Consider the following 13884-nt stretch of genomic DNA (forward strand, 5'->3'; position numbering starts at 1 on the left):
GTTGATTAGTTGTCGGTAGCGATGCCCATTGACAGTTTTGCCCGGTTTCAGCAGCTCATAGTACACGATTCCTTTCTGGTCCCACCAAACGCAACCAAGAGCATTGTCTTCTTTCCAAAGCGATTTGGCCGTGCCGTCGATGTTGATGCGACAGGTGAAAGCCACGATTTTTTGCGTTTGGGATTCTCGAAATATATCCACTTCTCATCGCCAGTAACAATTCGATGCAGGAAACTCTTTCTTTCATGTCGCAAAAGCAAAATTTTGGAAGTGGCTTTTCGATTTTCCATCTATCTCTCAGTCAACTCATGCGGCATCCATTTTCCTTTCTTTTGAATTTTTCCCATGGCATGTAAACGTTTGGAAATACCTTGGCGAGTCATGTTTAATGCCTTCGCAAATTGATCTTGTGTTTGCGTATCATCTTCATCCAATAACGCTTGCAGATCGGCGTCCTCAATTGTTTGGTCTTCCGGAGCGCTCCTTGTCCTTAGTGTCGAAATCGCCACTTCTGAAGCGTTTAAACCAATCTTCACAGCTAATTTTCGATGGTACATGTTCGCCGTAGGACTCCTCAAGCAAACGACGTGCTTCAGCTGCATTTTTTTTCAAGTTAGAGCAGAAAAGCAAAGCTTCCCGCAAATGCTGTTTATTTGGCACAAAACTCGACATCTTCATTGTTAGAAAAAATATTTTTGCGTTACGATATGTGTTGGTATTATGACTGGTTATTGTTGACAGAAGTCCAAGCTATAAAAGAAACACAACTTTAGACATGTATGTCGACTACATATGTCGTTAGCGCCATCCATATGTGAAATCCGGAAACTTAATTGCGCACCTAATAATACCGAGATGAGCGATAAAGAAATTTTAATAAAAGAAATTCGATATTAATGTATTTTGGAGAAAGTTTGTTATTAAGGGATATGTCGCGCGTTGTTCTACTCTGAAATTAGTAGGAATAATTTAATATTTAAGCTTATTAGTTATTACTATTTAAAATTCATTACTTGTGTTTTACTGTTTACATTAACGATTAATATTGTTGAAGTAAAACTCTAGACAATCAGGTCTTTCTAATATTTCGAGTGTTAATGGTTGACATCGACCAGTGCATGTAGTTTTCTATAACAGTATCCCATGCAAGCTACTTTCTGTAGCATATTTCATTATGTCCTATCGGCAATAAATGAAGACTGGGACGAGGGCATTAAATACGAATATTCCCAATCCATCATGATGACAGCGGCCGATCAGTCTCGTCGTTGTTCTTACTTCCTCATGGGCATTCACACAATGTCCGCTTTCCTTTTGTCGGTTGGTGCTTACGTATTCCGTGCGGTAAACAGCGACGTTCGGATGCTCCCCGTGAAAATGGAGTTTTCTTTCGATTACACCAAATCGCCGCTCTTCGAGTCCATCTTGACCATGCAATTTCTCTACATACTGACGATTGCTTCTTCTGCTAGCATGATGAATGCGTTACTCGCTTCGTTGGTAAGATGATGACGTTCATAGATATTATCTCTATAGTTAGTTATGGTTATACAAGAATGATCCAACCCACATATAAAGTAAGTTTTAAGAAAAATGAGTTTCTTAGATTCAGTAGTACATTGCTTTACGCTCGCAGGTACTTCATGTGGGCGGTCAAATTGACATCCTCAGACAAGATTTGTTGCAAATGTCCGTCCAAAATGATCCCCGTGTATTCTTAACCGTCATCAGAAATATTGTTCTCAGACATCGCAAAATCATCTCTTTGGTGGACAACATAGAGAATGTATGCACAGCCATCGCGTTGATGCAATACCTATGGAACACTTTGATCATCTGTTGCAGCGGTTTGATGATAGTAATTGTAAGTAAGATCAATTTGTGTGTTTTGTCCTTCTCATATTATTAATTTCTTCACCGTCCGTTGCTCGCAGAGTCTCAGCATCAAGAAAAGCATAGCGGGTTTCGTGAAATACATGCTTTTTTATGTTGCTAAGTCAATAGAAGTTTTCGTATTTTGTTACGCGGGCGAGTTCTTAAGCGCTAAGGTATGCAATAACTTTTCCTTATTCCAAATAACTTCTATTGTTCATTGTTAGAGTTATTCTACTTCCGAATAACAGTACTACACGTTATCTATGTTAAGCAAATTTTTCAATATAACTTTTGAGCAGAGAGAATATTTGAGTGATAGAAAGAAAATTTAAGTAGTCATGCTTCTGTTTAGGATTTGGATCTTAACTTTTTCCAGTGTAAGTCGATTAGCGATGCAGCTTACGAGTCAATGTGGTATAACATGTTACCGTCCAACAGTCGCGTCTTATTGTTCATAATAGTACGATCCCAAAAGCGACTGACAATCACCGCCGGGAAAATTATTGATTTAACTTTGGATGGATTTATGAGCGTGAGATATTATATTTACACAATATGGATTTATGAGCGTGAGATATTATATTTACACAAATGCACTCCCTTCATTGTTGGTATCTTCCAAGGGAATCTATTTTTTTCAGGTTATGAAGGCATCTGCTTCTTATATGTCTGTATTACATGCGATGTATTAAATTTGGGTAAATATAATTTATCTGCGACAATTTTTACGGATGTGCTGAGAAAAGTTACATACATTATGACCCATGATATTGGAGACACAGAAGATCTTGGAGTTGAAACAAGCGAGACACAGTCTCAGTATCAATTAGTTTTATATGAAAAATGTACGCTGCGATATGGAATATCCGGCTCCTGTGAAGTTTTACTAGTAAAAATTTATTACAGACACGATAGAAGTGCACAATGCAAATATATAATGTGTCTTATCAATAAATATAAAATAAATAGAAGACACACTTTCGTCATCCTTGTCACCAGCATCATTTTACGTGCGTTTACGCATCCTGAAGTGCGTGTTTTTTAAACGTGCTGTTACAATTACTCGCCAGCGACATATATTTGAGTCAATATAATATTTACCTTAAAGCTATAGATTATATGATTTATATCATTTACAACATCTTTACGCGTCACATGCGTACAAAGCTGGAAATATCCGTTGCACTCTTGCAAGCTCTCCGGTAATTTTTCACTCAAGTCGCACGAAACATGAGCGAAAGGACACAAAGAAACACGTAAGCGAAGGACAATGGACCGCACAAGACTGTTTTATTATATCAGAAATATCACTCTTCTATAATGTCCATAATGATAAAGTTTTAGACTTTTTCTAAGCGGCTTAGACTTCCACACACGATACTTTTAGCAATTTCGAGCGCGTATTTTCTACCGTCGGTGAATTTAATGTGCTCGTACAACCGACTTCTAGAATAGTAATTCGTACTTGTAAGATAATAACACGCCATTATAAAACGCTGTTCAATTGCTCACTGACTCAGAAGGGAGTCGAGCGTAGTCGTGTTTTTTTTTCAGTCTCTCTTTTTTCTTATAATCGGCGGTGCAAGCTTCTTAGCAACTAAAGCGATCAGAAAAACCAAAGTGCAATTACGATTGATCCTCCGCGTCGCTTGCGCGTTATTGTCTCCGCTATAACTCAGTGCTTTTCTCGTCATCGCCCGGGTCGTGCAAGTCGGATTACATGTGTTTCCCACGCTGACGTGTAGTTGTCGAAGTAGTGAGAAACGATGGTGCGCACGACTACCATTAGTCCCTGGGTCGAGGTCGGTCTCCGTTTCACCGGTATGTGGCCGAATTCCGCCTATCCGGATCTCTACTGGGCGTCGTATATAATGATAGTAGTAACGATGCAATATTATCAATATACATATGTTATTGTGCACTTTGACGCGCGAAATCTTTCGCTACTGATGGATTGTCTCGGCCTGGCTTTGGCCAACAGTCTCGCCACACTGAAGCTGGTCGCAATGAGATGGAACCGCGGGTAAGACACGCCATTAGCCATCTTGTGTGACTACACGGAAAAAAAATATTTGCTAATATATGGACAACTAACAATATTAATTTGCAAGAGTAAATTTTCTTGCTTTTATAGTAAAAGTTATTTAGTTGTGATAGCTAAATAACTTTTACTATGAAAGCAAGAAAATTTGCTCCTGCAGTTAATATTTTTAGTTGTACATATATTAGCAAATCTTTTTTTCCGTATGATAAATGGCGCGAAGTTGTTATATATAGAGTATCGACAACTTTTTTATTATATATAATACCGAGATGAGCGATAAAGAAATTTTAATAGAAGAAATTCGATATTTTTTGGAGAAAGTTTGTTATTAAGGGATATGTCGCGCGTTGTTCTATTCTGGAATTAGTAGGAATAATTTACGCTCATTAGTTATTACTATTTAAAATTCATTACTTGTGTTTTACTGTTTACATTTACGATTAATATTGTTGAAGTAAAACTCTAGACAATCAGGTCTTTCTAATATTTCGAGTGTTGATGATTGACATCGATCAGTGCGTGTAGTTTTCTATAACAGTATCCCATGTAAGCTACTTTCTGTAGGATATTTCACTCTATCCTATCGGCAATAGATGAAGACTGGGACGAGTGCATTAAATACGAATTTTCCCGATCCATCATGATGACAGCGGCCGATCAGTCTCGTCGTTGTTCTTACTTCCTCATCGGCATTCACGCAATGGCCGCTTTCGCTTTGTCGGTTGGTGCTTACATGTTCCGTTCGGTAAACACCGACGTTCGGGAGCTCCCTGTGAAAATGGAGTTTTCTTTCGATTACACCAAATCGCCGCTCTTCGAGTCCATCTTGACCGTGCAATTTCTCTACATACTGTCGATTGCTTCTACAGCTGGCATGATCAATGCGTTACTCGCTTCGCTGGTAAGCTGATGACGTTCATAGATATTATCTCTATAGTTGGTTATGGTTATACAAGAATGATCCAATCCACATATAAAGTAAGTTTTAAGAAAAATGAGTTCCGTAGGACCAGCAGTATTGCTGTATGTTTTTTTACGCTCGTAGGTGCTTCATGTGGGCGGCCAAGTTGACATGATGAGACAAGATTTGTTGCAAATGTCCGTCCAAGATAATCCCCGTGTATCCTTAGCCGTCATCAGAAATCTTGTTCTTAGACATCACAAAATCATTACTTTGGCGGACAACATAGAGACTGTATTCACGGCTATCGCGTTGATGCAACACCTATGGAACACTTTGATCATCTGCTGCAGCGGTTTGATGATAGTAATTGTAAGTAAGATCAATTTGTATGTTTCGTCCTTCTCGTATTATTAATTTCTTCACCGTCCGTTGCTCGCAGAGTCTCAGTATCAAGAAAAGCATGACGGCTTTGGTGAAATCCATGCTTCTTTATATTGCTAAGACAATAGAAGTTTTCGTATTTTGTTATGCGGGCGAGTTCTTAAGCGCTAAGGTATGCAATAACTTTTTTTATTCCAAATAGCTTCTATTGTTCATTGTTAGAGTTATTCTACTTCCAAATAACGGTACTATATGTTATCTCTGTTAAGCAAATTTTTCAGTATAACTTTTGAGCAGAGAGAATATTTGAGTTATAGAAAGAAAATTTAAGTAGTCGTGCTTCTGTTTGGAATTTGTATCTTAACTTTTTTCAGAGTAAGTCGATTAGCGATGCAGTTTACGAGTCAATGTGGTATAACATGTTACCGTCCAACAGTCGCGTCTTATTGTTCATAATAGTACGATCCCAAAAACGACTGACAATCACCGCCGGGAAAATTATTGATTTAACTTTGGATGGATTTATGAGCGTGAGATATTATATTTACACAATATGGATTTATGAGCGTGAGATATTATATTTACACAAATGCACTTCCTTCATTGTTGGTATCCTCCGAGGAAATCTATTTTTTTCAGGTTATGAAAGCATCTGCTTCTTATATGTCTGTATTACATGCGATGTATTAAATTTGGGTAAATATAATTTATCTGCGACAATTTTTACGGATGTGCTGAGAAAAGTTACGTACATTATGACCCATGATATTGGAGACACAGAAGATCTTGGAGTTGAAACAAGCGAGACACAGTCTCAGTATCAATTTATTTTATACGAAAAATATGGGCTGCGAAATGGAATATCTAGCTCCTGTGAAGTTTTACTAGTAAAAGTTTATTACAGACACGAAAAAAGTGCACAATGCAAATATATAATGTGTCTTATCAGTAAATATAAAATAATTAGAAGACGCACTTTCGTCATCCCGGTCACCAGCCGCATTTTACGTGCATTTACGCATCCTCAAGTGCGTGTTTTTTAAACGTGCTGTTACAATTACTCGCTAACGACATATACTTGAGTCAATATAATATCTACCTTAAAGCTATAGATTATATGATTTATATCATTTACAACATCTTTACGCGTCACATGCGTACAAAGCTGGAAATATCCGTTCCACTCTTGCTGCGGTAATTTTTGGCTTAAGTCGCACGAAACATGAGCGAAAAGACACAAAGAAACACGTAAGCGAAGGACAATGGACCCCACAAGACTATTTTATTATATCAGAAATATCACTCTTCTATAATGTGCATAATGATAAAGTTTTAGACTTTTTCTAAGCGGCTTACCTTCCACACATGATACTTTTAGCGATATCGAGGGCGTATTTTCTACCGTCGGTGAATTTAATGTGCGCGTACAACCGACTTCTACAATAGTAATTCGTACTTGTAAGATAATAATACGCCATTACAAAACGCTATTCAATTGCTCACTGACTCAGAAGGGAGTCGAGCTTAGTCGTGTTTTTTTTCCAGTCTCTCTTTTTTCTTATAATCGTTGTTGTAAGCTTCTCAGGAACTAAAACGATCAGAAAAACCAAAGTGCAATTACGACTGATCGATTCTCGGTGCCGCTTGCGCGTTATTGTCTCCGCTATAATCACCCAGTGCTTTTCTTGTCATCGCCCGGGTCGTGCAAGTCGGATTACATGTGTTTCCCACACTGACGTGTAGTTGTCAAAAAACGATGATGCGTACAACTACCATCAGTCCTTGGGTCGAGATTGGTCTCCGTTTCATCGGCATGTGGCCGAGTTCGTCCTATCCGAATCTCTATTGGACGTCGTATGTAATGATAATAGTGATGATGCAATATTATCAATATACCTACGTTATTGTGCACTTTGACGCGCGAAATCTTTCGCTGCTGATGGATTGTCTCGGCCTGGCTCTGGCCAACAGTCTCGCCACGCTGAAACTGTTCGCAATGAGATGGAATCGTCGGTAAGACACACCATTAGCCGTCTCATGTGACTGATAAGTAGCGTCGAAGTTATATATAGAGTGCATTTTTTCTTATATATAATACCGACATGGAAGATAAAAAACTTTAATAGAAGAAATCCGATATTAATGTTGTTAGTGTAAGTTTGTTATCAAGGGATTTTTCGCGCGTTGTTTTTTTATTCTGGAATTAGTAGCAATAATTTACTATTTACACTCATTAGTTATTACTATTTAAGATTCATTGTTTGTGTTTTATTGTTTACATTTATGATTAACATTCATATGTTCAAGTAAAACTGTAGACAATCAGGTCTTTCTAATATTTCGAGTGTTGATCGCTGACATCGATCAGTCTGTGAAGTTTACAATAATACTTCCCCATGTAATCTACTTTCTGTAGGATATTCCACTATGTCCTATCGGCAATAAATAAAGACTGGAACGAGTGCATTAAATACGAAATTTCAAGATCCATTATGATGAGAGCGGCAAATCAGTCCCGTCGTTGTTCTTATCTGCTCATCGGTATTCACGCAATGGCTGGTTTCGCTTTGTCGATTGGTGCTTACATGTTCCGTTCGGTAAACACCGACGTTCGGGAGCTCCCCGTGAAAATGGAGTTTTCTTTCGATTTCACCAAATCGCCACTCTTCGAATGCATCTTGGTCGTGCAATTTCTATATATTCTGACGATTGCTTCTATAGTTGGCATGATCAATGCGTTACTCGCTTCATTGGTAAGCTGATGACGTTCATAGATATTATTACCTCTATAGTTGGTTATGGTTATGCAAGAATGATCCAATCCACATATGAAGTAAGTTTCAAGAAAAATGGATTCCTTAGATTCAGTAGTATTGCTGTATGTTGCTTTACGCTCGCAGGTGCTTCATGTGGGCGGTCAAATTGACATCATGAGACATGATCTATTGCAAATTCCCGTCGACAATGATCCTCGTATATCCTTAGCCGTCATCAGAAATCTTGTTCTCAGACATCGTAAAATTATCATTTTGGCGGACAATATAGAGACTGTATTTACGGTCATCGCGTTGATGCAACTCTTGTGGAATACCTTGATCATCTGCTGCAGCGGTTTGATGATAGTAATTGTAAGTAAGACCAATTTGTGTTTCGTCTTTCCCTTATTACTAATTTCTTCACCGTCCGTTGCTTGCAGAGTCTCAGCATCAAGAAAGGCATGACGGCTTTGGTGAAATCCATGCTTCTTTATGTTGCTAAGACGATAGAAGTTTTCGTATTTTGTTACGCGGGCGAGTTCTTAAGTGCTAAGGTATGCAATAACTTTTTTCTATTCTGAATTACTTCTACGGTACTATATGTTATCTCTGTTAAACAAATTTTTCAATATAACTTTTGAGTAGATAGAATATTTGAGTGGTAGAAAGAAAATTTAAGTGTTCGTGCTTCTGTTTGGAATTTGAATCGTACCTTTTTCCAGAGTAAGTCGATTAGCGATGCAGTTTATGAGTCACTGTGGTATGACATGTTACCGTCCAACAGTCGCGTCTTATTGTTCATAATAGTGCGATCCCAAAAGCGACTGACAATCACCGCCGGGAAAATTGTTGATTTAACTTTGGATGGATTTATGAGCGTGAGATATTATAACATAAACGCACTCCATTCATTCTTTGTATCCTCCGAGGAAATCTATTTTTTCCAGGTTATGAAGGCGTCTGCTTCTTATATGTCTGTATTACATGCGATGTATTAAATTTGGGAAAATACGATCTACCCACAGCAATTTTTGCGGACGTGCTGGAAAGAGTTACGTACATTATGATCCATGATATTGGAGAAGCACAAAATCGGCTTCGAGTTGAAACAAGCGAGACACAGTCTCAGTATCAATTTATTTTATATCAAAAATGTGCGCTACGATATGGAATGATCGACTCGTGTGAAGTTTTACTAATAAAAGTTTGTTACAGACACGAGAAAAGTGCACAGGGTGAATATATAGTGTGTTTTATCAATAATTTTAAAATAAATAGAAAACAGATACACTTTCGTCATCCTTTTCTCTAGTCGTAATTTACGTGTGTTTACACAGAGAGAACGATTTGGTTGAATCAAATAAACGCTTCCTTGGAATAGTCCAAAAGAATTTTTCGATTGATCGAACAAAATTTTGTTTGAGGCAACAAAGATATTTATTTGCGGCTTAGTTCCAAAGAAATATTTTTGTTGTGTCAACCAAATAATTTTTTTGGACTATTCCAAAGAAACATTTATTTGATTTAATAAATCGTTCTCTCTGTATACACACCTTCAAATGCGTGCTTTTTTAAACGTGCTTTTATAATAACTTGCCAACGACATACAGTTGAATTAATATAATATGTACTTAAAAGTTGTAAATTATATGATTTATTAAATCATTTTGTAAATTATATCATCACTTACAACATCTTTACGCATCACATGTTGACAAAGCTGGCAATATCTGTTACACTTTCGCAAGCTTTCCGGTAGCTTTCGGCTCAAGCCGCATAAAACATGAGCGAGAGAACACGAAGAAACACGTAAGTGAAGGATGCCAGCAATGGATCCTTCAAGACAGGTATTATATCACAAATATCGCTCTTCTATAATGTTCATAATGATAAAGCTCTAAACTTTTTCTAAGCGACTTACACGTTTACGTCCCGCGCATCATATTTTCAGCAAAGTTGTACGCTTAGTTTCTCCCGTTGGTGGATATAATTTGCGCACAGAATCAGTCTCTAGAATGGCAATTCACATTTGCAAGATATTTATACATCATCATGTAATGTTTGAATCGTTCACTGATTCAGAAAGGAGTCGAACGTAGTCGTGTTTTTTCCAGTTTCTCTTTTTTCGTATGATTGATGAACTCGCAAGCCTCTCAGGGACTAATGCGAGTAGAATAACCAATGTGTAATTATGACTGATCGATCCTCGGCATCGCTTGCGCGTTGTTGTCTCCGCTATAATCACTCAGTGCTTTTCTCGTCATCGTCTGAGTCGTGAAGTCGGGTCACACGTGTTTCTTACGCTGGAGTTGTCGAGAAACAATGGTGCGCACAACTATTATCAGTCCCTGGATCGAGGTCGGTCTCCGTTTCATCGGCATGTGGCCGAATTCGGCTCTCTACAGGATCTCTACTGGACGTCATACATAATATTTTTAATGGTGGTGCAGTATTTCCAGTATTCCTACGTTATTGTGCATTTTGATGCGCGAAATCTTTCGCTGCTGATGAATTGTCTCGGTCTGGCTTTGGCCAACAGTCTCTCCACGTTGAAGCTGGTCGCAATGAGATGGAACCGTCGGTAGGACACGCCATTATGTGACTGATGAATGGAAAATATATTGTTAATGTGGAAATAATTAGTCTAGTAGAAAGAAGTTCTTTATCTTTATTTGGAATGCAATTCTTTATGCTATATAATACGAATATGATAAAGAAATTCTAGTAGAAGATGTCCAATATTAATGTTGTACAATATTTGTTATCAAGTTTGCATATTTCGCAATGTTATATTATAGAATTAATTGACACAATTTATATTCACATTCATTATAGAGGGTTATTACTACTAATATTCACTATGTGTTACTGTATTTACGTTTGCTAGTGATATTATCGAAGTAGAACCCTAGAAAATCAGGTGCTCGTGATATTTTGAGTTTTGATCTCTGACACCGATCACAATGCGAGCTAGCCCCACAACAGTTCCGCATGTAAACTATGTTGTGCAGGATATTCTATTATCTTGTCCACGATGAATAATGACTGGAACGATTGCATTATCCGCGATTCTTCGCTGTCTACCATGATGATTGCGGCCGATCAATCGCGTCGCTGTTCCTATCTGATTATTGGCATTCACGCTATGGCTGGTATCTCCTATGCATTCAGCAGCGACATTCGGCAGCTGCCCTTGAAAATGGAGTTCTTCTTCGACCCTACCATATCGCCACTCTTTGAGTGCGTCTTGGCCGGACAATTTTTCTACTTATTCACAGCTGCTTCTGTAGTTGGCATGATCAATGCGTTACTCGCCTGCTTGGTAGGTTGATGACGTCTGTTATCTATTATCTATATGACCTGTAGATGTGAATATGCGTTACAAAATGAACAATGCTTCTCGCTAATTTTCCAAATTAACACTTTTTCCAGCAACATTGCCAATTTGACGTACGTTTGCAGGTACTTCATGTAGGTGGGTAAATCGACATCATGAAACAAGACATGAGGCAAATATCCGGTAACGACGATCCCCGTAAGGCCGTCATTAGGAACCTTATTTTCAGACACCGCAAAATTATCGCTATGTTAGACAATATAGAAAGTGTATTCACCGTCATTTCGTTGATGCAACTCCTGTGGAACGCTTTTATCATCTGTAGCATTGGTCTCATGATCGTAATTGTAAGTAAGATCAATTGTTTCGTGCTTGCAATCGTTAATGTGCTCACGTTGGTTGCAGAATTTTAACGACGACAAAGGCATGCCGGTTTTGATCAAATCTATAATTTTTTATATCGCTAAGACGATAGAAGTGTTCGTATTCTGCTATGCGGGGGAATTCTTAAGTTCCAAGGTATGCTAGTAAAATTCGTACGTTAGAATTTACGTTACGTTTTAGAATTTGCTTTCATACACATAATATATGGATACCTATTAATTTGCTTATACGTATCCTAAACTGCAAATTAACTGTAAACCATCATCTTATTTAACGTAATACTAAACTTGTGATAACTGATTTACAGTTATTTGTATAGAATATTATGTTTTCCGAATATATCATGCCCTATATTATACTTCATATCTGTTGAAAAATATTTTAAAGTATATAATATAAGCTTTGTGCACTTTTTGAGCGATAAAAAAGAACATTCTAGCAATCGCGAGTCTGTTTTGAACTTGGATGATGCCTATTTTCAGAATAAATCGATCAGCGATGCAGCTTATGAGTCGCTGTGGTATGACATGTTACAGTCCAACAGTTGCATTTTATTGTTCATAATAATGCGATCCCAAAAGCGTCTGACAATCACTGCCGGCAGAATTATAGATTTGACTTTGGATAGATTTATCAGCGTGAGATATATCGTGGCACAAAAGCATTCTGCTTATTTTTAAGATTTCTTGAGAGAATTTATTTTTTTCCAGGTTATGAAGGCCTCTGCTTCTTATGTCTGTATTACTTGCGATATATTAAATTTAGAGAAACGTGGCCCAACTACAGTAATTTTTACAAGTAGTAAAATGTTATGCATTATGATTCATGATTTACGGAAGGTAGAAAATCGGATTGGAGTCGAAACAAGCGAAAACTTATCTCGATATAAATTTACTTTATACATGAACAATGTACGATGAGATTTGTGATAACCGACGCGTCTAAAACTTTCTCAACATGTGCATACATATAGTGTATAAATATATAGTATATCTTGTTAATAATTTTTCAAAATATATAGAAGAGAGATGCACTTTCGCGTTACATATCTTTTTATCCAGTCACATTCTCTGCGCGATTATTCATCTTCAACGTGTTACCTTGAACACTTATCAAAGTGTTTCAACAGTTCCGAAAGTTGTGATCAATTAATGTGTACGTGAAAATCAAGATCGCGTAGATTATATTATTTATTTCGTTTACATCTTACGTAGATTATATTATTTATTTCGTTTACAACATCTTACGTTACTATGTTGTATGTTAATAAATCTGGCTATCGGCTACACTCTTCTAGAAGCTTTCTCTTCAAGTCGCATGTGAGACAGAAGTAGGAGAATATAATAAGACGTATAAGTAAAGGGCAACGGACTCGACGAGATCGTCGAGCATTACGCTAGAAATATCACTATCTGGCTATAATGTGCATAATGACAATGCTCTCCATTTCTTCTGTGAAGCTTAAGCGTTTACGTTCTACAACATTTTTAGCATGAGCGTATGCGCATTTCCTCCGGCTGGTAGACATAATCTGTCCGCAGAATTGGCTTCTAGGATGGTAATTTACATGGTAATTACAGCCATTATGCATCACTGTTGAATCGCTCACCGTTTGAGGAGAGGGTCGGACATGATCACGTTTCCTTCCTACCTCCTCTATATTTTTTTTCATCAGTGCACTCGCAAGTTTCTCAGGAATTGATATGATTAGAATAACCAAAGTGCAATTACGACTGATCGATTCTCGACGCCGCTTGCGCGTTATTGTCTCCGCTATAATCACTCGGTGCTTTTCTCGTCATCGTCCAAGCCGCGCAAGTCGAGTTACATGTGTTTCACATTACGCTGACGTGTAGTTGTCGAGAAACGATGGTGCGCACAACCACCATCAGTCCCTGGGTCGAGATCGGTCTTCGTTTCGTCGGCATGTGGCCGGATTCGGCCTATCCGGATCTCTACTGGACTTCATACATGACATTTTTAACGGTGGTGCAATATTTTCAATACTATTACGTCATTGTGCATTTTGACGCGAGTGATCTTTCGCTGTTAATGGATGGCCTCGGTTTGTCTCTGGCGTACAGTCTCGCAATGCTGAAACTACTCACGCTGAGGTGGAATCGCCGGTAAGACACAACACGCGTTATGCGAGTTATAAATAGCGCAAAGGCACGTTATTAGTGTTGGCAAAATATAATTTTTG

General features: G+C 38.0%; 3 protein-coding genes and 1 pseudogene across 3 annotated transcripts; all 4 read left to right on the forward strand.

The window, feature by feature from the left end:
• Nucleotides 1-3571: 3571 nt before the first annotated feature.
• On the forward strand, nucleotides 3572-4845 carry LOC116843490. The gene is made up of 2 exons (XM_032813947.1): nucleotides 3572-3898; nucleotides 4484-4845. Exons 1-2 carry the CDS (start codon nucleotides 3642-3644, stop codon nucleotides 4827-4829), a joined length of 603 nt encoding a protein of 200 aa, XP_032669838.1. The 5' UTR covers nucleotides 3572-3641; the 3' UTR covers nucleotides 4830-4845.
• Nucleotides 4846-7104: 2259 nt separating this feature from the next.
• Nucleotides 7105-9071, forward strand: LOC116843488 (putative odorant receptor 92a). The gene is made up of 6 exons (XM_032813944.1): nucleotides 7105-7217; nucleotides 7621-7957; nucleotides 8105-8332; nucleotides 8401-8514; nucleotides 8683-8838; nucleotides 8908-9071. The coding sequence occupies exons 1-6, from the start codon at nucleotides 7144-7146 to the stop codon at nucleotides 8956-8958; spliced, it is 960 nt and encodes a 319-aa protein (XP_032669835.1). The 5' UTR covers nucleotides 7105-7143; the 3' UTR covers nucleotides 8959-9071.
• A 1211-nt stretch (nucleotides 9072-10282) lies between these two features.
• LOC116843520 lies at nucleotides 10283-11291 on the forward strand (annotated as a pseudogene).
• A 2259-nt stretch (nucleotides 11292-13550) lies between these two features.
• On the forward strand, nucleotides 13551-13811 carry LOC116843492. Its single transcript, XM_032813949.1, has one exon. It carries the CDS (start codon nucleotides 13551-13553, stop codon nucleotides 13809-13811), a length of 261 nt encoding a protein of 86 aa, XP_032669840.1.
• The last annotated feature ends 73 nt before the right edge of the window (nucleotides 13812-13884 follow it).

This window comes from Odontomachus brunneus, unplaced genomic scaffold, assembly GCF_010583005.1.
Source record: "Odontomachus brunneus isolate Ranch 3 - 2012 unplaced genomic scaffold, Obru_v1 Obru_scaffold_033, whole genome shotgun sequence".
NCBI classification, from domain to species: Eukaryota; Metazoa; Arthropoda; class Insecta; order Hymenoptera; family Formicidae; genus Odontomachus; species Odontomachus brunneus.